This window comes from Apteryx mantelli, chromosome 16 (assembly GCF_036417845.1).
Source record: "Apteryx mantelli isolate bAptMan1 chromosome 16, bAptMan1.hap1, whole genome shotgun sequence".
NCBI classification, from domain to species: Eukaryota; Metazoa; Chordata; class Aves; order Apterygiformes; family Apterygidae; genus Apteryx; species Apteryx mantelli.
In genome coordinates this window covers 17,497,199-17,524,314 of record NC_089993.1, presented here as the reverse complement: position 1 = coordinate 17,524,314, position 27,116 = coordinate 17,497,199, and the positions used below count along the sequence as shown (strand labels likewise).

Genomic DNA, 27,116 nt, shown 5'->3' with positions numbered 1-27,116 from the left:
GATCTGATTTCTCATTTGGCCGGCTTTCAGACTCAAGGATAGCGGCTGGCGGGGAGCTGACGAGTAGGCTCAGGCGGGGAGAGCAGTGCTCCTGCTAGCGGTGGAAATTTTCCGGTATCCTTCATGATCCTATTTAAGCCCTCAATTTCAAGAGAAATGAAGTATGTTCTCCAGGCCCACCTTTTTGCAGTTAAATAGTTATATATATACGTATGTATATATGTGTGTATATATATGTATATGTGCTCATATATGTGTGTGTATATGTATGTGTGTGGTCTATACACATTTGTATAATGATTCTCACTCACCAGCACTAACTGGATGAGATGTTGTTAAAACTAATTGCCTCTGGGCTGATGACAGACTCTTGGGAAGGGAGAGACCCCTTTTGGAGCATCCCGCCCCCTGCACACTGTAAGGGAAAATCCCGGCCCACTGCTTTCTGCAGGCACCAGCCCAGGCAAGCTGCAAGGCTGATTTCCTTGCCAGAATTAAACTTTGGGCTGCTCGTCGTGCCTTTCCTGAGCTGGGCTTTCCTAGGCTGAGCTGTAGAGAGGGAGCTGAAAGGCCTGGAGAGTTTTGAGGCAGGGTGTTGAGATGCTCCTCCTCGCTGCCAGCTCCGAAACTACCTGCTGAAGCCTGCCTCTAGCAAATGTCATTCTTCTCCCTTTGTGTCCCTTCATCTGCAGATATGATTTTCCCCCTTACGCATTCCAAATCCATTGCTTTCAGTTATTTTTTCTCCCTGCTCCTTGCATTTTTGCCTCCTGTCCCTTCTCCTCTCTGTGTCCTCCTTGCCTCCCACCATGGCACAGGCCGATCTCTGGTATTCCCCTTCCATGCTGATCTCCGATTCAGATTACACTATTGGATTTCATTACGCAGGAAGAGGTGGCGGGTGGGAGGGGAATCCCACAGCTCCAAGGTTGGGATTTTCAAAGGAGTTAAGCTTTTAATTCCTCCTGAAAACCACGGGGAAGGGGCGTCTGGCTTCCTTTTCAAAGCTCTGCCAACACCCTGCTCTTCCCTCCCTTACCTTGGATGGGTCCTCGTTGCTGTACCCGGTGTTGCTGTGCCCTTCAAGGGTGGTGGTAGGCAGGATAATACCAGCTATATGGCTGCAAAGATTTGTGGGTGTCCATGGCCAACGTCTTGTAACTTGGCTCATGAGTGGCTCGGTGCTACTTGGGTGAGCACAGAGCAGCAGGAGAGCAAGCAGTTCAGGGTGGAAATGTGGCCGGTGTGCAGCCCTGTGAGATTTGTAATGGGCTCCCTCTTTTCTGCATGCTAGATTCTAGCTCAGAGGAGGAAGAAGAGGAGGACGAAGAGGAAGAGGAGGAAGCCGAGGACTATGGGACGGATGGCACTGACAGGCTTTCGTCGCCTGCCCTTGATGAGAGTGGCCTGGGCCTGCTAGCGAGGTTTGCCGCCAGCGCGATGCCCAGCCCCATCGTTCCCCCTCCGCTTTCCATCGTCCAGCTGGAGGCCAAGCAGAAGGCAAAGAAGAAGGAGGAGCGGCAGAGCCTGATGGGTGAGTTGCATGGTTAGCATTGGCACCAGTAGGGGGGCAAGGTGGAAGGCTCAGCGAGGTCCCAGATGTGCTGCAAGAAAACAGGTTGTTGCCCAGACACTGTCTTTTCCATTCTTTCCTTTTTGGCCACTTGGTCCTGATGGTGAAGGAGGGAATTGCTAGCAAGAAAGCAAGAACCAGTCCTGCCACAGCTAGGGCATGTTTAGCAGCTGCAGCCATGGCTTCCCTAGGGGCAACTGCCGGTGGCTTCCTCAAAGCTTCCTCTTTTCCTAGCTGGCAAACCATTAATATGCCCTGCATGCACTGCAAAGGCAAGTGAAGGGATACGATATCCCCTGGGACAGAGTGCTGCAGGCAATGAAGTGCTGCTGAGTTTTGGGGAAGGAAGCACATGCTAAACACAGCTGATCTTAGACACCCAAGACAAGCAGAGACACCCAAGCAGGAGGAAAACCCCCTTCAATCTGCCCGTCCCTTTGGCTTCCCCACCAAGTCCAGCAAGGGATACTCAAACCAAGAGTTCCTTCCTTGGCTCATGTGCTTGCCGTGCCAGACTGTGCGTCTTCACCCCTCTCTCAGTTTCACTGTGTTACAAGTAATGGGAGTTTCACTTCTTTCCCTCCCCATGCCCTGCTGCACAAGTGCCCCTGGGTGACATGGTTCCAAGTCAGACAGATCTGTATGGCTTCCATTTATAAATTCTCTATTAATATTTATTAAATGATAATGGAATTTATAGCATGCTTCAGAATGGAAAATGATGTGTTCCTAGGAAGCCAGGCTTGTTTTAGCACTGTTTCCTTGCTATATTAGGCTTTTGCCAGCTTGTTCCAACAGCCTCTGTTAAGAATTTATCATGGCTCCATCTCATAACCTGCCCTCCTTGAAACTGGAAGCATCTAGAAATTATCTCATGCAGCAGAGCGAGAAAGGAGAAATAGTGTTGTAATTTTCAATGGGTTTTTCATCTTGAATGTTGCCAGCTTCGATTTCTACAGGCCTGCTCTTTTCCTGTTCATGCTGGGGCTATCTCAGGGGAAGAGATTTGGGTGGAAAATGAGTGCAGGTTCCTGCAGACTGTGTTTCAGAGAAAAAGACAGAGAAGATGCTTTCTCTCCATGTCTGTGCCTTGTACATTTTTATTCACCCATATGAATGCTGTTCGGTCCTGTATTGCCTCTCTCGAGGTCTCCTGCAAGCAGTGGTTATCACAGCAGGGCCTGTTCAGTGTTGGGCTTGAGAAAGGTTTCTGCCAGCCTGTGCCTGTAGCTGTTGCTTGTTTTGACAAATAAGCCAAGCCTGTATGCTCTTGCAGCTCTGGACTCCTTCTGTCACCTCCCCAGCATGAAGCAAGGTTTGATTTCAGACCTGGTTAGTCTGAATATGAAGTCGCACACACGTGTGCAGAGAGAGCAGGTCTGTCGCAGGTTGGAGGAGGGCACATGGGAGACCTTTGGCTGATGCTCTTTTTTGGAGAGGCAGAACCAGGTTCTGATGTTTCCACAGCTCCTCAGAGGTGCTCTGCCATGCCATGAAGTCCAATACCCTGGGAAGTAAACATTTAGAAAATCTGGGCTCAGTTCCTTGCTCTGACCCATGCTTATTGCATGACCTTGGACAAGTTTATTTCTGGCTATGTTTGTATCTGTCTGAAAGCACAGTTCCCGTGCACCTTGAGCCACAGCTGAAGGCACCTTTGCCTCCTGCTCATGTTGCTGCTCAATAGCTGGGGGTGGGGGCATTGGGTATGGCCTCTGTGCCTCAGTTTCCCTACTGTCCCTGGAAACATGTGATCTTGCTCTCTTTCATCGGGTTCTGGGGAGGGGAAACACACTGAAGGTGGTGAACACCTTGGCATTACCACAATATTTCAGGCTGCTGGGTACTGCTGTGCCAGTGATGCCGAGCAGAGGCCAACACGAGGGGATTTCCATCTGCCACAGACAAAAGATCATTTACCTCTCTTGACTTTAAGGCAATTACTTGAGCCAATAAAAAGCTCTTTGGTGTCTATTGGCCAATGGGAAAAAATATGCCTGAAGTCTGGGTTTACTTAATTCATTAAAGAGATCATTTTCCTGAAACAAAGGTAGGGCAGGAGAGGACCCCCACACAGGAGGGGAGGAAGGTTCAGTGTGTGGGGTTTGTATTTTGCTTCAGCTGAGCAACTCCTTTTTGTGGAGGGGGAGATGTTAGATAATCTTTATCTTATGAGCTTCCCTGCAGGGTTTTGGTGTGGCAGAAGGGAGAAAATGGAGGCAGGGAACACCCTGAACTACAATGCCTGAATGAATGGGCTCTGGTTTGGGGCAGGAGAGCCTCATCTTTGGGGAAATCAATGTTTTTTTGGGGGGGTGGAAACACAGATCAGAGGGATGTGGGGACTGTGTGTGTGTGTGGGGGGGACACACCAATAGTACCTTGGAACAGGCACGTTATCTCCCACAAAGCTCAAAAGCCTCCAGCTGGACGTGTCCCAGCCAGGGCCTTGGCTGATGGTTAAATCCTTTGTGTTTAGGGACGGAGTTTGAGTACACTGACTCAGAGAGTGAGATCAAGATCAGGAAGAAATCGCCCTCAGGGCTGCTGCGGGGGAAGAAGGGACCACTGGACTCAAGCAGCATCCCACCGAGCCAGGCCCCGAGCAGCCTCGACTCCGGATCTGGGAGTGCCGACAAGGCCAAACTTGGGGCTGAGAAAGGCCGCAAGCTGAAGAAATTCAAGTCCCCCAAGGACTTGAGCTTTGAGTTTGGGTTGGAGGCCAGCGATGACGACCTGTGGAACCGGCGCCGGAGTGAGCGAATCTTCCTCCACGATGCCACCATGTCTTCAACCATACTGACCCCTGCTGCGCCCACCAGCTCCACTCCTGTCTCCAAGCCTGGCCGCTGTGGGAAGGGGGCACCCATGAGCCCCAAAAAGGAGGGCAGCAAGGGGAAGGAGAGGAAGGAGCTAAGCAAGGTGAGGACCGTGTTGGCAGGGATGGCATGGAGCAGTGGGGCTCTTGGAAGTTAAGGGTGAAGGGAGGGCAATTAACTCTTCTAGGGAAGAGGAGAGTTGAGCCCTTCTCAATCCTTTTTGAGTGTCCCTTGTTCCCCCCCACCAGCCTCATGTATGCCCAGAGGAGCTCTCAGGCTCCGGTCTGACTCACAGGGATTAAAAGCCTGTTGTGTTTGAGTAAGGCAGGTTGTCGTGGCACCCTGTGTCCCAAATCCACCCTTCCTAGGTTGCCCAGAGTGGAAATCCTGCCTTAAAACCTCTGTGAAAACTCTTTCCCGCTCTCCAAGCACAGCCTTGTTGGCTTGCTGAGCTATGGCCCTGTACGCCAGCCTTTAAGGCTGTTCATCTTTTATATATGGTGTCTTCCGAGGGCCGTGCCTGGCTGGTAGTGGCAGTGGTCTCCACCCCGATTGCTGGTTCTTCAGCTTGGCTGAAAGTTTGGCTCCCTTTAGCTCCTGTTTGGCTCCTGACGGAGTTACTGGGGAGCGCTGGTTGTGGGGAGAGTTAGACAAGTTGTGACATGAGGCCAGCTGGGATCTTCTTGGAGCTCCTTGAGGGAAAGTTTGATGGACAGGAGTTGCTCTCTGGGGTATTGAAGAGGTCTTGCTGGAACGTGTGCAGAGTTGGGAGAGGTAGGGTGTGGTGCAGTCAGTGAACTGATAGCTGGCTGAATGTCATCCTACCTGCATGCAGCCTACCTTGTTCCACCTTTCACCTCTCCCAGAACCGTGATCTTTACTAATCCTGTCTCTTTACTGATGGGAGGTATTTTCTTTTTTCTCTTAGCAGCGGAAGAAGGGTAAAGAAGCACCCTGCTGCTCTTCCTCCTCATCCATGTCACCTCCTGGCATCCCTAGCTCCCCGTCTGATGTCCGAGTCAGCCTGGCAAATGCCCTGGGCTCCACCAAGAAGAGTAAAGCCAAGGTGAAAGCCAAGGAGGTGAAGAAAGAGGTGAGGGGCTGGTTCTAGACTGGGGCCAGCTGGAGCTGGCCAGTAGAGCCCTGCTCTTTTCCTGGCCTGTTGCAATGTGAGGGGGAAAAATATGTATACACAGGCCTCGCTATGTGCTTTAGAGGCAAAATGCTGGTTTGAGAAGCCTGAACTCCAAGGAAGGCTAACAGCAGGTACATACCTCCACCATCTGGTGTTAGCTCGACTTCATCCCCCAAATTAATGCGCAGACAGGATTTTCTTTAAGGCCATCACAGGGGCAGAGGGAAGCCTTCAAGGACAGCAAAGAGTCAGGAGATGGTGATGGAGTTGCTCTGTTCACCACTGAGTAATCTGATCCATGCCAGGTCACCACTGGTTTGTTCTCCATTACTGTGTCCTGTCTTGTCTCATAAAACACATTATTGCAAATCTTTTGCATGATTTCTGAGTGTAGTGGTTATTGTCCATGCATAACAGCAAGAAACAGATTGCAGGACCTTTAGAAGAAATATGAACAGTGTTTGCTACCTGTTTTGTAAAGACAAAGAGGTGGCAAGTGCAGAGCAGTGCTACGGCTGTCTTCTCAGCATCTCTTGTAATGTCCAGGAGTCAGATGCAGCTAGGATGTGTGAAAGGGCTGTTGCTCAGCTGTCAGTAATGCTTGGGAAGAAACCCAGAAAACCAAAGGTCTTTTTGCAGCCAAAAGGCAGTTTTGGGTACGCCCACTTAACTCTCTGCAGTGATTAACATGGCTGGGGGTGAAAATGAGTTTGTCTCAACATCCTCAAGTTATTTGTTGCTGGAGGAAGGTGAGATGGGGTCAAACTGTTGCCTCTTGGCATCCCTCTGACATGCTGCTTGCTCTCCTGCAGAACCGAGGGAAAGGAGGAGCAGTCAGCAAGCTCATGGAGAGCATGGCGGCTGAGGAGGATTTTGAACCCAACCAAGACAGCAGCTTCTCAGAGGATGAGAACATCCCACTGAGCATGCTGGTTGAGCGGCCACCCACACCAGGTGAGGGAAGGAGGGGCTGGGGGCTAACTGTGCGGGTGGAAGAGCTGGGCGAGTTTCCCAGACTTGCTTAGAGGAAGGCTGTCTGGCTCTCCTGTGCTATTAAGAGCGTGAGTCCTCGGGGTGAAGGTCCCACCTTTTCAGTCAGTTTGGCTTGCCTAGCATAAGCCTCACCAGAATGACTGTGTTTGATGTCTAGATGAAGCCCAGTCTCTGTGCTGCCCTGTTTTCGTTAACCAGTATATTATTATCACCAAAAAGGAGGCCTTTTTTCCTTCCAGGAGCTAGCCAAAGAGAGACAGCCCTTATTGCAAAGGGCTTGCTGGCCCTTTCGTAGGGGCAGGTGATGCTGGGTCCATCAGATTCCCCTCTGTCCTTGCTATTGCCTTTTCACGTATGATGCTCTCTAATCTCCATCTTGCTCCAACACCTCACAGCTCCCCGCTCTTGCATAATTGACAAGGATGAGCTGAAAGATGGCCTGCGTGTCCTCATCCCCATGGATGACAAGCTGCTCTACGCTGGTCACGTCAAGACGGTGCATTCACCTGACATGTAAGTTAAAGGGCTCCTGTATCTGCCTGGGCTTGTCTGGTGAACGGGACGTAGCTGATGCAGAGATAGACTTTGGGGCTATGGAAAGAGACGGACAGAGTCTGGCAGGAAGGGAAAAAGAGTTTGTTCTAGTTTGTCAGTGCTGAGGAAAATCCAATTATCCCTCATTACATGTTCTCAACTAAACTGGTGGCAGGGCTCAGAGGGAGATGTTAGCTGACCGGGGTGACCTCCTCTGCATGCTGTGTCTGACTGAGCCTTTGTATTTCAGATACCGCGTAGTGGTGGAGGGTGAGAGGGGAAACCGTCCCCACATCTACTGCCTGGAGCAGCTCTTGCAGGAAGCGGTACGTGAGGCCAGGGAGTGCCTGTCCCTGGTGCCTGGGCCCTGTTTCGGGGTGGAGGAGGCTAATGGGAAGTCCCCCTGGCTGGGACAGCAGGGGAGTCCCAGTCCTGCCTCCGTGCCCGGTCTGGGCAGAGCTCCCTTTGGTGCGGGTGACTGCCCCGTGGGCTCAGCTTCCCCACTGGAAGCGAGCACCAGCCCTGTGTGCCAGTGGGAATAGTCCTTCATGCTGCCCTGTGAGGAGACAGGAGGCTGTTTCCCTGTGGGAGGATTGTCCTTTGCCTTCTCCAGAGTGGCACTGCTGCATGCCAGGTGTGGGATGGTCTGTGCTGGTGCTGAGAATGTCAGTAATTGCCTCCCTCTTGCCCCAAGCAGATCATTGATGTGAAGCCACCTTCTGTGCGATTCCTGCCCGAGGGCACGAGGATTGCAGCCTACTGGAGCCAGCAGTACCGCTGCCTCTACCCAGGGACAGTTGTCCGAGGTAAGTCCCCCTGGCTGCCCTGCGCTGTGAAACAAGGATGTCTCAACCCTGTGTGTCCTGAGGGACACAAGGCTTGTCTGGGGCAGCTGTGAGGTCTGCTACGAGTGTCACAGAGATCACAGCCTGTCCCATTCCTCTCTGGCCGCGCTCAACTCTGTGAGGATGCTGGTATAGTAACATCCGGTGGTTCAGGAGCTGCGCTCTTGGAATCACAGAATCACAGAATCACAGAATCACAGAATCACTGAGGTTGGAAGGGACCTCTGGAGATCATCTAGTCCAACCCCCCTGCTCAAGCAGGGTCACCTAGAGCACGTTGCACAGGATTGCATCCAGGCGCGTTTTGAATATCTCCAGAGAAGGAGACTCCACCACCTCTCGGGGCAACCTGTTCCAGTGCTCTGTCACCCTCACAGTGAAAAAGTTTTTCCTCATGTTAAGATGGAAGTGTCTGTGTTTCAGTTTGTGCCCATTGCCTCGCGTCCTGTCGCTCGGCACCACTGAAAAGAGTCTGGCCCCATCCTCTCGACACCCTCCCTTCAGATACTTGTACACATTGATAAGATCTCCTCTCAGCCTTCTCTTCTCCAGGCTAAACAGGCCAAGCTCTCTCAGCCTTTCCTCATAAGAGAGATGCTCCAGTCCCCTAATCATCTTTGTGGCCCTTCGCTGGACTTGCTCCAGTATGTGTGAGGGATTTAGGAGCTTATAATATCAGGAAATTGATATTCAGCAGCAGAAGCAGGTCTCTTCTGCCCATTCCACTGACCCTGTGACGTTATATCTGCTCCAGGCCCTTCAACCTGGCCCCAGTGGGATAGATTTCACACCCAGGAACTACTGCAGCTTACCAGCATAATCTAATTTGGATCTGATTCCAACAAATAGATCTGCCATTTGCATGTGCCTCTCTCCCCCCCAGTGTCCCCACTTCCTTTTTGAGTGGTTTGTGCTCTCATATTTATTCCTAACCCTTTTCTTTTTCCTCCAACTCACAGGAGCCCTGGATCTGGAGGAGGATGGAGATCTCATCACAGTAGAGTTTGATGATGGGGACACAGGACGCATCCCACTGTCTCACATTCGGCTTCTACCACCTGACTACAAGATCCAGTGTGAGTCCTGCTGCTCAGCTTTTTGCATGATGTTTCCTACTGCCAAACCTAGGGAATTTGGGGCTACCAGCCTCTGAGATTTTGGGGCTAATTCACAGATTTCGATACACAAAAGTTGCACCATCAGTTATGGGTGTGGAAAGCTGGAGTGGGACATAACCCATCAGGAAAAAGGCCTGATCCCTACTGTAGTATTGACAGGGGTATGTTCCCCATGTCTCCTGTCTGTTGTATGTGTTGTTTGATCGCCTTTGACCATCTCTTTGACCTGTTGCAGGTGCTGAGCCCTCCCCGGCCCTCTTGGTGCCCAGCACCAAGCGCCGTAGCCGTAAATCCAGCAAGGATGCTGGAGAAGGAAAAGAGGGAGCTACGCTGGGGTCAGAGGAGCCCGTGTCAAAAGGCAAAGGGCGTGGGAGAAAGCCAAGTGTCAAGGCGAAAGCTGGTAAGTAGTCACTGCTGCTGGACCTGAAACTGAGAGAGTCCTTGTGCAGTTCCCCATTGCTCTCCCTGTCTTAGGACAATTGCTTGGGTCAAGGTCTGGAGGGGAATGGATGCACTGCTTGGTCCCAGCAGGGCACCCAAGCATGAGACCCCTCTGCAGTAGCTACAGTTTGCAGGAGGCTGGCTCGGAGAGCTTCCTTCTGTCAGTCAGGGCTGCAGAGCAGTCATTTTTTTAGCTGGGCATCTCAGAGGTCATTAGCAGGGCCAAAGATGCAGGAGATCTGCAGTTTGGTTCCTCTGCGGTCAGAGCAGTACCCTTGGGCATTGCCAGTCAGCCACTCATGGGCGCTGGCATCACACCAGACTGGCCCAGGCTCCTTATTAAGCCTGTTCAGTGAGCAGCGAGGACCTGTTCCTCTTTGGGGAGACCTAAACAGTCAGGAGCAAGCCACCCTTGGCCAGAGACCAGTCGGTGTTGGCGTCAGGCTGTGTCTGAGCTAACAGTGCTCATTTGGGTAGATACCATCGTGCCTGTGTGCTTCTTCCTCTTTGCAGAAGAGGCCGCCTTGCCAGAAGAGAAAGATCAGGTTGATTCTTCGCCTGGTGCCTCTTCAGTCCCAGAGAAGCCTGCCTGCCTGGGCAAGCCAAGTGTGAAAGGGTCGCGAAAATCCCAGTCGCTGCCAGCTGGAGGCTCTCCTGCCCCCACAGAGGAGAAGCGGTCGAAAGCCAGCAAAATGAAGATCTCCACGAAGCTGCACAGCCCTCCGCAGCCCGCTTACCAGCCTGCTGTGTTTGGCAGCATCCTCAGCACAGAGCCTTACAGCGACCTCCCAGGGACGCTGGCAGCCTTTGGCTCTGGTGATACTTCGGCGGCGAAAGCCAAGGCCAAAAAGGGGCGGGCCACAGAAGAGACGCAGGAGTTCGGCACCATGGCCAAGGCTCAGAGGAAGCATGACAGCGAAATCCTGATCAAGCTAGACCACGAGGGCGTGATGTCTCCAAAAACGAAGAAGATGAAGGAGGCAATGAGGATGCTGGAGGACTCAAACCTGGCGAGTCGCAGGGACAGCAAGAGTCTCTTGGGGCTGGGCTATTCCCCTGCCATGGGCACTGAGGGCAAGCAGAAGTCTTCCCGAGGCAAGGGAGCCGAGGGAGACCCTTGCCCTGCCAGCTTTGCAGGGAAGTTTGATGGCTCAGGTGAAAGCCTGACCGCCTCAAAGGACCAGGAGGACAAGACAGCAGCTCCAGCAGCCGTGGAGGAGTCTGAGAGCAACAGCAGTGACAGCAGCTCAGAGTCAGAGGGAGAAGAGGAGGCCGAGAAGAACCAGGGGGAGGCCCAGGATAGCAGCTCGACCAGCTCGAGAGCATCCACCCCTCTCTCTTCCTCCAACTCCTCCTCCTCTTCCTCTTCTAGCAGCAGCTCCTCTTCCTCCTCCTCTTCCTCCTCTTCTTCCGCCTCATCGACTTCCTCTTCATCAAGCTCCAGCTCCTCTTCCTCCTCCACCACAGATGAAGACTCCTCCTGTAGCTCTGATGATGAAGTAGCTGAGGCCCAGCCGAGCTCCTCCGTCCAGCAAACCCTCCCTCCCAAGCAAACCAAGCAGGCAGGGAAATCCCGGGCATCCTCCCACCCCCAGAGCCAGAAACAGCCAGCGCAGCAGCCGGCACAGCAGCCGGCACCACAGCAGAGCGGCAACAAGAGCAGGCCTAAAAAGCGTGAGGGCATTCACCTGCCCACCACCAAGGAGCTGGCCAAGCGCCAGCGGCTGCCTTCAGTGGAGAACAGGCCCAAGATTGCTGCTTTCCTCCCTGCACGGCAGCTGTGGAAGTGGTTTGGGAAACCCACACAGGTAAATATCGCCTCTCCCACCACTCTGTAGGGCTTCAGCACTGGTATTTGCCTAGAGGTGCCTCTCACCCCGTGCTCCTGAGGCTGCCCAAGGGAGTCTTTCCCTTCTCCTGGACTGGCAAAATTCTGCTGGCTTGGTGTGTTCCCAGCCTGGCCCTGGCTGTGGGGATATCTGTAGTTTGAAAGGAGGTTGTTGGTGGTGTGTCTTTCTGCCCACTTATTCCCATGGGAATGTCCTGTTGATGTCCTGGTTGAAGGCTAACACCTGGCCCCGTCTCCCAATTCTCCGTTAGATGGTGTCTAGCACCAAGGCCATGGCAACATGTCCCAGTAAGGGGGTGGCTGTGGTCATTGCCAGGCTGTGGCTGGCTCTGCTGACAGCAAAGAGCAGGATGCGAAACTGGATGAGCGGTGGTGGCTAGGGAGACCTGAGCAATCACTGGCAGCTCACCTGTGCACCCCTCTCTTGACAGAGACGAGGAATGAAAGGGAAGGCCAGGAAACTCTTCTACAAGGCCATTGTCCGGGGCAAGGAGATAATCCGCATTGGAGACTGTGCAGTCTTCCTCTCAGCTGGCCGCCCCAACCTGCCCTACATTGGCCGGATCCAGAGCATGTGGGAGTCGTGGGGGAACAACATGGTGGTCCGAGTCAAATGGTTTTATCACCCAGAAGAAACCAACCCTGGGAAGAAACTCAATGAAGGCAAGGTAGGCTAGTGTGCTTTGCTGAGAAGGCTGCAAAGCTGCTTGTCCCCATTTTTTTCAAAGGACAAGGAAAATACCTATGGCCCTATTCATTACTGGTACCCAAGGTGGGGTGGGCCCCTCGTTTCATGCTGCTAGGGCTTCCTGTGGTGTGGACAAGCCTGGCATTTACCCTTTGAGCAAGGTAAGGGTGGGTTTTTATCCTGTTAGGAAACAAAGACTTTTGTGTGAATCCAAAAAGTTTGTCAAGAGCCAGACTGAGGGTAAAGACTAGTGGCCCAGTACTCAAAAACACTGAATTTCACACGCGTATGTGCAGTGTGGTTTACAGCAGGCTCCCTGTGCTTATCACCAGTGGTTGTGGATGGGGATTGAGGCTGTGAACGTACATGTGGTGGGCAGTAGATAATAACATGGAAAAACAACTAATTCGCCTTCTTTTCATTTCTGTCCCCCTTTTTCTCTTGGGCACAGCGCTGGGATCAGAAATCTGGCAGGAGTCTGTCCACAGCTTTGCAGGCATCCAACCAGAGGAAGGACTTTATGGAGGTTGGTGAGGCCGGGGGTGTTCTGGGAAGGGCTGCAGGGGACTGCATAACTGGGGGATTGCAATGGATGCTTTTCCTGCGTATTGAAGATGATGCTTTAAACGCTGTGTGATCTACTAACTGTTCTTTTTCTCTCTGTCTCCCTCTTTCCCCTCCTGTCATGCAGCGAGCCCTCTACCAGTCCTCTCATGTGGATGAAAATGATGTCCAGACCATCTCACACAAGTGTCTTGTTGTTGGTCTGGATCAGTATGAGCAGATGCTAAAGACAAAGAAATATCAAGACAGTGAGGACCTCTACTACCTTGCAGGGACCTACGAGCCCACTACGGGCATGATCTTCAACACTGACGGGGTCCCTGTCATCTGCTGACCGCCCAGGGGACACATGCCACCCCCTGGGAAAGGACGGGACAAACCTGAGGACGTGCCTGTTCAGACGACATGATTGTTTCTTTCAATGCTCATGACTTCTGTGTCACACTACAGACAGGAGAGCACGAGAGACAGAGAGGAGGAGGGAGAGGGCTGGAGAAAGGGGTTGGGGAAGCAGTTACAGGACTTGTGGAAGATGCCGTGGGTGGTGGTGTTGCCTGAACCCCAAGGCTCTTCTGAAAGTGGCTTTAATTAAGGTGACACTTGACCAACTTCTCCCTTCCTCCTTTTGGTCCTGGAAAGCACATGGGTCTCATGATCATTTCACCAGCGGGACCCCCCAGCAGGAGGGATCCCTTTTGTGTCATTTACCCCCATCGTTATCCCAGAAGCTGCCTGCTTGTGGAAGGACACCTGCTAGCCTTCTGCATAGGCCCTTCTCCGTCCTTATATTCCCTTTCCTGCTTAGTTTCGCATGACCCTTTAGGAAGGACAGGGTGGAAAAGAAAGGAGATGAGTCTCTCTCAGCGCCTCGTCTTGATCCTCTCAGCGCCTTTTCGCAGTCCTCTTTCCCTGGAAGCCCCTGGCCCAGCATGTATGGAGCACGAAGGAGCAGAGCATGGAGATGGAGCATGGAGATGGCAGGAGAGGTTCTCCAGGCTGGGAGGAGCCAGGCAGAAGAGGAGCCAGCGGGGTCTCGGAGGCTGCGTTCCCACTGCCTCGAACAAAAGGTCTGAATCCTCCTTCCCCTTCCCTCTGTGTCCCTCTGGCCCCAGAAGGGCTATGGGGGAGACCCCCTGCAAGCACGTGGCGAGGGGGTGACGCTTGGCGAACAAAGAACTCGTTTTGGAGTGTGCAGCAAAGCAGGGAAGGAAACAACTGGGAAAAACTGCTTCCTGGGGCTTGGAGCAAAGGAGACCACAGGCCATCAGGGCTACCTCTCTTGGCAGAAGAGATTTCACCTCCCCCTGGCTGGCTTTCCCCCCTAAGCTTTGCCTGAGCAGAGCCGTGGAGCTGGAGCTGCGGGGAAGCCCTCAGCCTTCATCCGAAGGGTGTGGGGACAGAGCACACAAAGCCCCAGCCGTGCCTGCAAGCTGCATTTCCGCAGCTGGAGCCGCGCTGTCATCTCGGGATGGGGAAGGGGAGCTCTACAGCTTCCTCCGTGCAGCTGACCAACCTCCCTGTGGCTCCCGGGGAGCCGAGCCCGTCGCCTCCTCCTGCGGAACTGAGCCTCCGTCTCGCTCCCGCCGGGCAGGGGCCGGACCCGCAGCTTTGCCGCCGCTGGACCAGCAGCCACGGAGGATTGCAGCCTGCAACTCAGCGTCCGGCTGGGGGAGCGGGGCCGGAGGGGCGCCGGAGGAGAACCTCACAACGACGCAACATCCTTGCACTTAAACGAAACGGAAGAAAACTCCAAAAGACGCACTGATCTTTGCAACTACCGACTCGCACTATGGATCGCTAGGACGTGGAGCTGGGCCCAGCTCGGCCACGAGCGGCGACTCAGCCTCCAGTGGGGAGACGCTCACGAGGACAGATCCGAAGCTATCCGCCCTGGTACTGCCGGCGTACCGGAGACTAGAGGCCCGGGCTCAGGGGAGAGGGACGCCCCTGCAAAGTAACCCCTCACACTTTAAAAGAACCACATGGTGCTGAACTCATACCATCTCTACCCCAGGCCACGGGCGCCTCCTGACGTGGCGGATATTAGCGGTTCTAAACTGTACAGTTTTAATGTACCAAAAGACTCTTTAGCCCTCCTGTATTATAAGTCTTTAAATGGATTCAACTTTTTAATTATAAATATAAATATAAATATATATATATAAATATAAACTTTTTAAAACTGTGAAAAAAATTATGAAATTATAAAAAGAAAAAAAAGACAACGACAGAAATGAACACAGTCTGACGTTTAGAATATTATTTTTTATTTCCTGTTGGATTGTGATTGTAAATGATCTGGGAACAGGCACACCCCCCACGCTCAAAGTGTACTGTACTTCTAGAAGCAAATTGTGTGAGCATATTTTAAAGAGCGAGAGAGAGCGCGCGAGAGAGATTTTATGCTAATGTTAAATAGAAAGCACTTAAAACCCACTGCCTTCTATGGAACACAAGGATATTTCAGACAATCGAGAGGAAAGGAGAGCCAGGTTTTTTTGTCTTTTTTTTTGTTTTGTTTATGTTTTGTTTAAAACAATTTTTTTGGCATTCTGTTTGTTGGAGAACTCCGTGTGATCTTTTTTTCATAAAAAAAAAAAATTGAAAAAAAAAAAGAAACCCAGCGAAGCATCTTTCTTTGTCTCCCTTTTTCTGACTGTGTTTTTTTTTTTTTTTTTCCCCAGCCTTGCTGGCAACGGTCTTTTTTTGGCTCGGCCCCGTGCCTCGACTGTGCTGTGCTGGGGAAAAGCCCTGCCCGCGGGGAGAGGTGCCCATGGCGCCGGCTCTATGCCGCAGGCAGGGGCCACACCGCGCATGGCTGCAGTCTCGCCCTCGTGTCCGTCCTGCTGCCCCAGGGCGTCCGTCCGTCTGTCCCTGCCCGGCCTGTGGGTACTGGCCGGTGCCCTCGCGGTGTCGCCCGACGGACGGGACCGGACCCCGAGGCTGGCGGCGAGGGGTGGAGGGCTCTGCACGCGGGCCGTGGAAAAGAGGAGAGGTGCCCTAAATCCGAGGGGAGCCCTGGATGGGCCCGACCCGGACCCCTGCGGCCCTGCCTGGGGCCCTGCAGCAATGGGAGCCGATTTGGGGAGGAAGAAACGTTGCCTTTGGTCTTTCTTCTTCCCTGCTCCCTCCGCCTCCCTGGCCCCCTCGGCACCTCCAAGCCTCGGGCTTCGCTTCCCTGGGAAGCGGCGCCGCTGGCATCTCCCGGGCTGCACAGAGGTGCGGGCAGCCCCCAAAATGAGCCACCCCCAGCATTAGCACCTCCCAGATGGTTTCGGCTCTCCTGCCTGCCGCCCGGCAGGGTGCTGCACCTTAACACCTCCCTGCGAGCTGCCGGGGGCTCGGTGGGGACCTGCTCTCCCGGCTGAGCCTCGGCAAATCCCCAGGTGACAAAGAGGACCCAAGACCGGGTGTGTTACGCCGCAGTGGCCCCGCAGCACAGGCCACCAGGCGTCACCCGCTGCTTGTCCCTCGCCGGCAGCCGAACGGTGGCGGCGCCGTGGCCGTGCCTTGCGCTCGCTGGTCGGGTACCGCACGGCCTCCTGGCAGGTGCCACCGTGGCTCTGGCCGCCCAAAGCATGTCGATAAGCAACCAAGGCGTGCCAAGGAGCAGGGTCCCGCTAGAGACGTGTGTGAGAAGGGGGCGATAGGCGCAATGAGTGCGCCAGAGCTCAGACGAGAGCTGTGTTTGCAGTAACCACGGGGCCAAAGGTTGGGGCTGTCGTGACTCTGAAGTCCCCATCACATGGACACTTTGGTGTCGCCCTTTCTGGCTGCACACGGCGGTGGGATGCTAAGGAAGGTGAGTCCTACCTGGCTTTGCCACCGGGACACAGGGGCAGCGTGACCCTCCTCTGCCCTCCCAGATAAACCTCCTGCCAGGGCGCCCGAGCCAGCGGTTGGCCTGCAAACGGGTACTGGCAACCGCTCCAAGGAGCCACAGCCCCCTTCTCTCCCCCCAGCCAGGAAAGGAGCCAGGACCTGCAAGCTGGTGCCTTTTAGAAAAAAAAATTTAAAAAAAAAGGGAAAAAAAAGGAAACAAACATCATTTATTCATCAGCAAACCCCAGACCCAGCAGTGCCTGCTAGGACAGAGCAGGGCCAAGGGCTCTAGCGCCCTGTGGATGCAAACAGAGACATTTCGGCAGCACCCGTCCCTGCCTGTGCCCGCGGCCAGCCTGCAGCACCCTGCTCCCTCAGCTCCCTTTCTTTTGCTTTTGGGAGGGGGATTTTGTTTTTCCCCCTTGCCAATGCTTGCAAGAGCTGGGGGGGGGGGGGGGGGCCACATGACAGCAGCTCAGTGCTCCCCAGGGAAGCCCAAACCACCACCACCCCCGCTCCTTTTTTTTTTTTTTTTTTTCTTTTCTTTTTTTTCATGGCTCCATTTGGTGGCAAGGATCTGCAGAGGAGGAGGAGGGTTAAGTGGGGGGGTCCAGCACCTTCCTGAGAGGACGAGGAAGGCCCTGACTTCATCCTCCAGCCTAGCTGACGCCTGGCTCTAAAAGGCATTCGCTCGCCCAGCTGCACGCAGGCACTGCTGCGCCTGCGGAGCCGGCTCCCGACGAAAGGTGGGCACAGACGGGCCGCTCGGGCGGGTGTCCCTGCGTGGATGCCCCAGGGCAGGAAGGGACCATGTTCCTGGCCCAAAAAACCTGGCTGTGCAGCCACAGCTGGACCAGCCCTTCAGGGAAGGGAACAGCCTTTCTGCCCCGGATTTGCTCACAACAGGCAGCATCAGCTCTGCCTTGGCTTCCCAGGTAGGACAGTGCGGCTGGGAGGAGAGGAGCAGACCTGCCACGCGGTGGAGATCGGAGCCCCTGCGTCGCTCACACTCAAGGGGGAAAAACAGACAGAACCAAAAAGAAAAGTATTTTTTCCAGCCAGCAGAAGTGAATTGGGTCTTTTACACATATCTTCAGGGGTGTTTGGGGAGGGTCATGATTTCAAGCCGCTCTCAGTGAAACCTGCAGCACTGTCAAGAGAAGCCAAGATGCACCTTCCCAGCCCCACCAAGGGCTGAAGGAGCGTTTCCTTCGCCTCTTGCTCCTCCTCTTCCTCGCCAGCCCCCACCTTGCTCCTGCCCCGCTCGCTCCATACCCCTCTGCTCCGGACAAGCCCCAGCATGGGCAGCCAGGACACCCCATGCGGGGGCAGCAGCACAGCACCAGCCTCCAGCACACCCACAGCTGCTGTGGGAAAGGGACCGGCCAGGGTTGGAGGGAAAAGGATTCCCACCTTTGCCCATTGGGGGGGTTTCCTATTCCCTTGCAGCTCTTGCAATATTTTCTTCCTGCTGGCGATGGCTCAGCTCAAGCCAGAGGGGCAGAAACCGCCCGGAGAGCTGCACATCGCTTGCCCCAGACGCCATAACCTTGACCCAACCAGACATCGGTTCCTGCCTTCTCGGGTCCCAACCCCTCTGCATTTGCAGGAGTCAGTGCCCATTCCCATCTGGTGCTGCGATGCCGCTCTCCCCAGGCAGGGATGTGGCAGGTTGGGGATGGGAAGGGGCATCAAGGCTGAGCAGGGCAGCAGGAACACGGCAGGAGCAGGGGCGGTGAGCTCCTGCTCCTGGCCACCGGCTCCTGCTGCCGGCCCCACTCCATCGCCCTGTGCCAGGGCTCAGTACCCCGCTGTGAAGGAACCGTTGAGGATTTCGGTGTGGAAACAGGTACTGTGGGATGCACTGGTGAGGCTATAGGCAAAGTAGGCCACGGCGGAGCCCAGCGTCAGCCCCGTCATGTAGGACACGGTCATGGTGTTACCTGCAGGGGAAGGGACACAGGACATCAGGGCTGACTGCCTGGGAGCATGGAGGAGTCCCACCAGCGCGCTGCTCCTGGCCCTGCTCACGCTGGCCATACCCAGCCGTCCCCACCAGCACCATGCACTCCCTACCTGCCAGCTCCCGCTGCTCCGGGCTCACTTTGCCGGCGGCCAGGATCATGGGGACGCTGCCAAAGTACCCATTGGTGATGCCCATGAGAAGGGAGAAGATGCAGGGCCACGCAGGGTGGCCGAAGGCAGGTTTGCCGTTGGGGTAGACACACATGATGAAGAGAGGGATGAACACCACGCGGAGACAGGAGTAGATGAGGAGGTGGGTCCCTCGCCAGTCGTAAGGCAGGGCAGCCAGTATCTGAACCAAGGAAGGGAGAGACCACACTGGGGTGGAAAGCAAAGCGAAGACTAGATGGATGAGGGGGAGTTGGGGAGGGGACCACAGGGACCAAATCAGTGGCCACCAAGAGGAGACAAGCTGGTGGAGACAAGAGGATCCTGACCCTGGCCAGCCTGATGAACAACCTCACACTGGTTAGATGACCCAAGGGTCAGAGATGACCCTTGATAAAGCCGAGAGGTTTTTTCAAAGAGCAGGGAAGGAGAAGGACAAAAAAAAAGGGTGCAAGGAGTCAGCCTCTCTCTCTCCACGGAAAGGTGGGGAGGTCTCCTCTTGGCCCGTTCCTCAGCATCACCTCGGTGGGGCTCGCCTACCTTGCCAACAAAGTCCGAGAGGTTGAAGATGGCCATGATGAGGATGGGGAGCCATTCCCCCAGCGTGCAGTTGTGGATCTCTGACTCCAGCCCGGGAAAGAGGCACAGCGTGATGAAGTAGGTCATAGCGATGGAAAGCATGTAGGCCCAGATGACCCTGGAGACCACGTAGCGGTGGAGCAGCATGTCTGGGAGAGATGGCAGAGCAGCTCAGCCAGCAATGGAGAAACCTGAGCTCTTTCCCTTCCTTGAGCCTCCTGTCAGCCTCAGTCCAAAAGTCAGAGCCAAAATGACTACACCAGTGAGATAGCAGCTCCCACGCATTGACGCATTTGGGGCTATCTATCTTCTCAGGAAGAGATTTTTTTTTTTTTTTTCCCCAAATTCTTGGGCACAGAGAGAAATGAACACCCATTCCCCAAAGTCCTGGGTAGTGGATAGCTCCTTCTGCCCCATAAAATGCTGCAAAAATGCCCTATGCCCTCCACCTGCATGCCAGACTGGGTTATCCTGCAAGCTCAGGACCTACCTCTGAAACTCGGCCAGCTCCTCTTGATTTTGGGCCGAGGGACGTCGAAGCGCATGTAGGTCCCGCTGCCGGCCAGCTCTGCCTCATGTCCCAGGCTGCCCGTTGGGGATACCGGCTGCCCTCGAGGCCTGTTCTCCTGCACGGAGGAAGAAGGGCCCTGAGCTGTGATCCCTGGGGCAGGCAGGCTCAAGGCAGGGGAGCGTGGTGGGAACCACGGTGGTGAGTGGGGACATTGCCCCTATGCCAGACTGTCCTCTGCGGCAGGACACTTACAAATCGGATGTCCTCAGCAGTGACATCGTGGTGAACCCGGTACCCCGTCCCGCAGTCCCCAGCCCCCTTGGGCTCCGGGAGGCCCTTGCGGGAGCCGGTGGTGTAGTAGCGAACAAAGCGGGTGCGCTTCACCAGGAGGTGGAGGATGAAGCACGTCAGCTCCATGCCGATGGAAATGAAGAAGAAGATGACCGTGTTCTCCTTCTCATCTGACAGCAGGAGCTTGGTGAAGATACGGCTGAGGGAGATGATGACCCCGGCGGTGCCTGGCGGGACAACCGGAATGGGATGGTTGGGAGAGCCCCCCTCCACCACCAAGGAACTGCTGCCCAGGAAAGCCCAATTGAGCCCAGCCCTGCGTGGAGATGCCGTGCTGAGCAGCGCCAGCCTCCGGACACGGAGCAGCTGCTAGCAACAATTTTGAGGAGCTGGACCTGGCTGCTACCCATCCCTCAGCCGAGGACCCTCTGCGTGGACAGCATGAAGGCTGCGGGGACGGGGCCTCCTTTCGTCCACCTCCAGCCACTTTGCAACCCATAACCAAATCCCTCGGGGAATGAAGAGGTGCCCATAGCCCTTGTGACTCTGCCACGAGCACCCAGCTGCCCCGAGCACGTGCAGGGATGCGGGTGGCACGCGGGTACTTACTCTCGCCTGTCATCACCCCCTGCGTGTAGCGCTTGGGCAGCAGCCCGGTGTAGCCGTAGAAGCTGGATTGCTGCACTTCAAGAGAGAGATGTGCAAAGAGGAGGAGGAAGAGGGTTATTGCTTCAGCCAGCATCGTCCCTGCCCCAGGGACTGGAGCCCCGGTGTGATTCAGCGGTGCCGGATCAAGCCAGGGCAGCTCAGAGGGCGCAGAGCCACCCTGAGCGATGCTGGCAGGGAATAGTGAGGCCCCAGACACCTTGCAGGGCCTGCCTTGCCATGGGGCGCAAGCGGGGCCAGGCACAAGCCTGATCCTCAGTGGCCAGAGGAAGAGGAGGAGTGAACACGTCCCACACTACAAGAGCGAAGAGCATCACACAACCATCATGAAATGGCTGGAAACAGCCCCAAAAGAGGAAAAGCCCTACAAGGACGGTCCCATCCCAAGGAGCCCTTGGCTGCAGCTGTTCGCACTCCTTCCTCCTGCTTCGCCTCCCCAGCAGCGATGCCGAGGGCAGGCAGCGTGCTTCATGCAGATTTGGGGGCTTGGGAACCAGGAGGTGGGCTGGGTGAACAAGTGTTTGTCCCAAGAGACCATGGACCTTTGGGATGGGGCTGTTTTCCCATCTTTATCGGAAGGGCTGTCCTTGTCCCGTGTCCGTGCTGGCAGCCGCCCCGACATACCTGTGCAGCCAAAGGCCACCACCCCCACGGCGATGAGGTTGATGGCGTACGCTTGCCGGTGGGTGAAGAGCTCCAGCCAGACATCGCAGATGCTGACGAAGAGCAGGGGCCCCAGGGCGAGGAGGTAGCCTGCGGGGGGGGACACAGAGGTGGGCGGTGGCGGGGAGCGGGGGGCCAACGCTGGCTGTGGGTGCGTGGGGCCGTGCACTCACCCACGGAGATCCTGGTGTGCAAGCTCAGCAGCTCCACGAGGGCGTTGTTGAGGAGGACGGCCACCAAGGCCACCAGGATGTAGGTGAGGCTCATGTCAAAGACGATGGAGGTCCCTGCGGAGGAGGCAGGGCGCTGGGGGCGGCTGCATGGCGGCCCGGCTCCCGCGGGAAGCATTCCCCACCTCTCCCCACGCTTAGGGCCGGGGGCCGTTGTGCTTTTCTAAGCCCACTCAGGGCTGTTAGCTCAGCCAAGAGCAGCCTTTCCAGTGCTGGGATGGCTCAGCTACAGGAACGAATCAGCCCAAATCGCTGACCCATTTGAGCAGACCTTCCCACTTGGGTCCTGCCAGCCTTTTTCTGGTGGCCCCTAAACCTGTCCCTGTGTCATCTCCCCACTCGCCGTCGCGGCATGTAGGACGCAGGTCTGGGACAAGCCAAGAGTGCCGCAGCCGAAGACCTACCTGGATATTTATGATGCAGATAGTCCACATCAGTGATAAAGCTGTTGTACGGCAGGAGAAATCCCACCCCGGCCAGCAGCATGGCAAAGTAAATCCCATGGTATCGGTCTTGGGGCTCGGGGTCCTCAGAAACTGTCCCTGAAACGGGAAGGAGAGAGAGCAAGCGACGGCCGTGCTGCATACCCAAACCCCCGCTGGCAGACACAAAATTCTGCTCTTGCACAGGGGAACCAGCCCCTGGCGGTGGTGCAGCTCTGCAGCCAGCCCAGAAAGGGTGGGATTGCTCAAGGAGGTTTTTTTAACATCTCCTAGCTCAGAGGAACGTCCCTTGTCCCTGGGGGCAGCACCTCTCCTGGGGCTGGTGCTGCTGGTCTGGTCCTGGGGGAACACGTCTGGCTGCCGAGGGCCGGTCTCACACTGGCCTCCTCTGCCGGAGGAGAGCCCCCGCGAGGATCCTTTATGGGAAACGAGGGTATCGTGGCTGGCTAAAATTGTCCCACGCGCAGCAAGCGCTTCGACAGCAAGGCGAGCTGCGGCAGCTGGCAGTGCTCGCGCTAATAAACGGCACCAGCCTGCAGAAATTCCTTCCGCAGAAAAAGGCGTTTCAACGTGAAGCCCACGATGCAGGAAAACAGCAGGGCTTTGCTGGCTGACAACTTCAAGTAAGAGCCGAATAACCTCACAGCCGGATAATGTCCGTGACAACCGAACCCAGCACGCAGGGGGCACTGAAGACCGTGCAGAGGCAGAGACACCGATGGCCTGGCGTGCAACAGGGCAGCGGGAGGCCAGGGCAGGGCTCAGCGCAAATCTGCTGGCTTCCCGGGAGATGTCCCCAATATCCAGCCTCTGCCCAGCTGGGAAAGGGCAAAATTGCGGGACGGAGGGTGCGGGGGGCACAAGCCAAGCAGAGAGCCAAGAGAGCCCGGCTGGAGAAAGAGGCCACCAAACCCACAATTTGCTGGTAAACGTCAGGACCCACTGCTGCAGGATGTTGTGCAGGCTAAAATAGGTACGAATAGGTCCAAAAAAGGCATTAGGCAATTTTATGGTGTTTCAGTCCATTTGTGGCTATTAAACGCAGCCCAGGAAGTTCCCACACTGCCGGGAAGTGGAAAATCAGCAGTGCAGGTAGCTCATGGCCTGTTGTCCTCCCAGATATGTCCCTTGGTGGCAGGTGCCCAGCAGGGCAGCCCTGTCCTTGGACCCTCCTGGCTCTTCCCCTGGGTTTCTCCCATCCGCTGTGGGGTGCCAGGGCTGGGTGGGCAGCAGGTTCCTCACAGTGCCCATCACCCCTATGGCTGTGTCCTTACCTGGCTCCATGAAGGTGAGGACGCCCTTGGCCTGGCTCCCTTTTCCCTGCAGCTCTTCCTCCTCCAGCTGGTAGCTGTCGAAGCTGAAGCTCATCACCACGTTGCCCTCCGGCGTCCCCGCTGGGCTGGTGTCTTTGAAGCGGTCGGCTCCCACCGAGCCCATGGTGGCTGACCTGTCGGGAGAGCAGTGGCACCCGTCAGGGGCACGGGCGGGTGAGATCCCCGGTGTTCCCCGCTTGGGACAGCCCTGGGATGTCCCTGCACAGGCGGTGTGGTCTCTTTGCAGCCCTCCCTGCAGGATTGTTATTTAGAGGCACCCTCCGGATGTCTCTCCTCCATTAACACCCTGGTGACCCCAGCGATGTCCCCATGCTGCATGCGACCTTGGGATGCAAAAGATGACCTTCAGCTCTTCAGGCCTGGAGTAAAAGCAGCTCCTCACCTTCCTTCTCCCGCGTCCCACCAGCGTCCCGCACAGGGTATGGAGAAACCAGGATTTCCTTTCCCCAATATCCTCCCCTCCAGGGGAGCAAAGCCGAGCAGAGTGGAGCCCCAGCACGCTGGGCTTCGTGCCTTGTGCTGAGGCGAAGTGGCCCGCGAGCCACAAGAGCGGAGGAGGAGGAGGAGGAGGAAGAACACCGCTTATGGGCACGACACAGGACAGGGGCCCCTGCTCCGAGCGTCCTGCTTAAAGCAAGAGTGGAGATTTTGGGCTGTGGAGAACTGCTGGGGTCCAAGGCCAAACCGGAGAGGTGCAAACCAGCAGCAGTGGTGTTAACCTGTTGAACTCCTCGTCGTGGGATGCTGCTGATGCCAAATGCTGGCACGATTTCCAAGAGCAATTAGATAAATTAATGGGTGAAAACCACTCGCAGAGGGCGGTTGAAGGGGAAGAGTCTGCTGCCTCAGGAAGTCCTTGCTTGCCACATCCTGAGCATGTGTCATGCCATGTTAACTCTGTTTTTTGTGCTCTTTTCTTGGCTGACCGTGGCTGGAGACTGAACTTTTGGCATGGGCTCAAAATGGGGAGACGCACTTCTGCTTGCGAGATGGGCCAGCCTGTGAGCACAGCCATGCCGGCTGAGGCAGGACGGACCAAAGGGGCAAACTTGCTTCTCGATAAAAGCTCCCCGAATACCTGGCAACCTTCAGAGACCCTACCAGCACTGGACCGAAATGCGGTTCCTCCTTTTGGGTCTATCCCAGCCCAAATCCCCCGCGGGGAGCAGCCCTGGTGTACAGGAGGGGATGCTCTGTATTACCGGCGCCAGTCGCTAGATGCCAGCCTGCCTCCGTCGCCAGCTGGGCCAGGGACCACCCATCTGGCTGGGAATAAAACCTCCTTCAAGCCAGCAGGTCGAGGCCCGCAAGGGAGGAAAAATCAATTAAAGTCGTTTGTCTTGTCTCCCTGCGAGCCGTGGCGTTTGCAGGAGCGGAAAGGTTTCTCCAGAGCCTCCCTGGCTCCAAGCTGCCAGGACACGTATCGGATGAACAGACGGGGAAAGCCAGGGCTTGAGCTGCAAACGCAGCTGCCCACAGACTCCTGCAAGTGCAGCTGACCCCGGATAGCACTGGAGATTTTGCTTTTTATATTTTCTTCCCTTTCTTTCCTCAACCCCAGAATATATTTGCTCATTGCAGGGACTTGCTGCACCCGCAGAGCAGCAGGAGCCCTGCACGAAGGGCCATGCCAGAGCCCGCAGTGCTGAAGGGCCCCGAATCGGACCAGGGCCAGGAGCTCTGAGCCTAGGCAACAGCTCATTCCTCTAAAGAGCCTTCCCTGCACCCCAGCAGCGTGTCATTACTGTGCCCTGCACAGCCAGGCGCATCCTCCATCGGCCTCCCGCAAGGACCAGGCGCTTCTGCACCGCGAGCCTGCCCAGCCCCGCACGGAGCCGGTGCCCGCACACCCCTGCCTCGTCCCTCCTTGGGAGAGCCGCGCTTCATCAGCCCAACGCGAACTCCCTTCCGCCCGGTGCTAACGACCGCACACAAAAAACAGCCTGGCCCCCGCACACCTGATGCTACAGGCAACCCAGGTGGCAGGACCCCACTGGAGCCATCTCGCAGGCCGCTTGGAAAGCCTGTCGCAGGGTTTTGTAATGGAAATCTGCTTGGAGAATAAGTCTATTCGAAAAGCTTCTCATTTAATGTGGCCCAAACTTCTTATCGGCAGCAGCGGCCAAGGGAGCCGGGAGCAAAGCAGGCTGCGTCGCGCGGCCACGGTGCTGGAGCCAGCCCGCCAGTGCTCAGCCGCTTCGCCTCTGCAGCTCCCTCGCACCGCGGCGAGCCGGCTGCCCCTTTGGACTTGCACCCTCGTACCCAACAGGCGACTCAGGCCCTGGCGCCTCTCTGGCCGCAGCACCGGGAGGTGAGCGGGATCCTCCGTCGCAGCCAGGGCTGAAGGTCTGCAGCCGCAACCCCAAGGATATGGAGCTCTGCAGGGCAGAGCAGAACAGGGGACTCTGCCCCGATTCAGCCCAGCTCCAGGAGGGCTCTGGGTAGCACAGACCCCCCCCCCCCCCGGGACCCCCCAGTGCCCATCCGGGGAGATAAGAGGTTTTTGCCCGGCAAGAAGGTACCCGCATTTCGGCAACGCTCCCTTCAGGGGCATCTCGCGAGCACTGAAGTTGCAATAAAATAGGGAATCAAATAAAACCCTCTCTGTGATCAAAGGAGAAGCGACTTACGGGAAGGGTGGGGGGGGGGGACAGACGGTGCCTCGCGGAGCAGACGGCCCCACGCCGAGGGCACGTACCGGGGTGGAGATGCTCCGCGGCAGGCTGCCCGGGGACGCTCGGAGGGGGGGGGAGATTTGGGAGGGGGGCGCCCCGCTGCGCTGAGCCCCCCCCCCCCCCCCGGGCTGGCATTGCCGCCAGCCCCCGCCGCCGGCCGAGGCCGAAGGCTCCCAGCGCGGCGCCCCGCTCCGCTTTGCCCGCGGCCCCGCACAAAGCCGGGGGGGCCCCGACCGAGCGGCCCCGGCCCGGCCGAGCCCAACAGGTTCGCGGCGGCTCTTACCTCCGCCGGGCGCGGCGGCCCCGCCGCTCCCCTGCGCTGCGCGCCCGCTGCGCGCCCGCCCGCGCCGCTGCGCGCTCAGCGCCGCCGCCGCCGCCGCCCCGCCGGCCGCGCCATGCCCGAGCCTCGGCCCCGCCGGGACCCGCAGCCGGGGACGCTGCGAGCGTGTGCGAGAGCCGGGGGGAGGCGGAGAGACACCCCCCCCCCCCCGCCTGCCTCCCGCCGCTCATCCCTCCTGCCTCCTCCCCTTCCCCGCTCCTCCTCCTCCTCCTCCCTCGCCCGGCGCTGCCTCCGTCCGGCTCCCTCTCCCCGCAGCCCCCAAAGCCGGGCCCTGCCCGCCCGCGGCCCCCCACGGCGGCTCCCTCCCGGCCACCCCCGGCCCTCAGCGCTGCCGGGAAGCGGGGTGCGAGCTGCTCAGTTTCTCCTGTTCGTTCACCAGCCCATAGGTACCACCCATAGGTACCACCCATAGGTACCATGAAAAGGTACCAGCCATAGGTACCACATATAGGTACCGTCCATAGGTACCATATATAGGTACCATCCATAGGTACCAAGAGGGCTCTGAGAGGACATTCAGTGAGGCCTGGAGCTAACTGCGGTGACATCTCATTTAGGGAGGATGCCCAGGTAATTTCATTTACTACATTAGCTTTACTCTGGCTATAGGAGCAGGAGCATCCCCCTCCCTGCAGACAGTTTTGGCACAGGAGGTGCCGATGGGCCAGCACAAGCTGTCCCAGAGAGTGATGGATGGGTGGACGGGTGCGACGCAGCTCTGACTGGTGGCGTGCAGAAGTCCCCCCCCGCTTTCCAGAGACCTGGGGCTGTTCAGCTCTTTGGCCACCAGAAAACTCGGCCAAGCCTTTCCCAACGGCACGAGGTGCCATCCTTCACCCCAGGAACCGCTGCAGCTGCACCGGCACCATG

The 27,116-nt window shown here is 56.5% G+C and overlaps 2 protein-coding genes across 7 annotated transcripts in view; one reads left to right on the top strand and one right to left on the bottom strand.

Moving 5' to 3' along the window:
* The window catches only part of TNRC18 (trinucleotide repeat containing 18), a 61,108-nt gene extending 45,518 nt beyond the window's left edge, over positions 1-15,590 (top strand). For 5 of the 6 annotated variants that reach the window (XM_067306576.1, XM_067306578.1, XM_067306572.1 and 2 more), the window contains 13 exons: positions 1,295-1,534; positions 4,053-4,495; positions 5,321-5,485; positions 6,340-6,481; positions 6,916-7,033; positions 7,305-7,380; positions 7,752-7,860; positions 8,859-8,975; positions 9,253-9,417; positions 9,972-11,266; positions 11,739-11,975; positions 12,447-12,521; positions 12,687-15,590. In XM_067306576.1, coding sequence (XP_067162677.1) covers positions 1,295-1,534; positions 4,053-4,495; positions 5,321-5,485; positions 6,340-6,481; positions 6,916-7,033; positions 7,305-7,380; positions 7,752-7,860; positions 8,859-8,975; positions 9,253-9,417; positions 9,972-11,266; positions 11,739-11,975; positions 12,447-12,521; positions 12,687-12,893 — 3,389 coding nt within the window. In that variant the 3' untranslated portion in view covers positions 12,894-15,590. The remainder of the gene's footprint in view (positions 1-1,294; positions 1,535-4,052; positions 4,496-5,320; positions 5,486-6,339; positions 6,482-6,915; positions 7,034-7,304; positions 7,381-7,751; positions 7,861-8,858; positions 8,976-9,252; positions 9,418-9,971; positions 11,267-11,738; positions 11,976-12,446; positions 12,522-12,686) is intronic. The other variant, XM_067306575.1, reaches the window with a different exon arrangement.
* A 1,367-nt stretch (positions 15,591-16,957) lies between these two features.
* On the bottom strand, positions 16,958-26,237 carry SLC29A4 (solute carrier family 29 member 4). The gene is made up of 11 exons (XM_067306219.1): positions 26,190-26,237; positions 23,172-23,344; positions 21,859-21,996; positions 21,398-21,511; positions 21,186-21,314; positions 20,505-20,579; positions 19,857-20,122; positions 19,584-19,719; positions 19,055-19,242; positions 18,458-18,698; positions 16,958-18,324 (listed from the first exon to the last, which is right to left on the bottom strand). The coding sequence occupies exons 2-11, from the start codon at positions 23,332-23,334 to the stop codon at positions 18,182-18,184; spliced, it is 1,593 nt and encodes a 530-aa protein (XP_067162320.1). The 5' UTR covers positions 23,335-23,344; positions 26,190-26,237; the 3' UTR covers positions 16,958-18,181.
* Between the last annotated feature and the right edge of the window lie 879 nt (positions 26,238-27,116).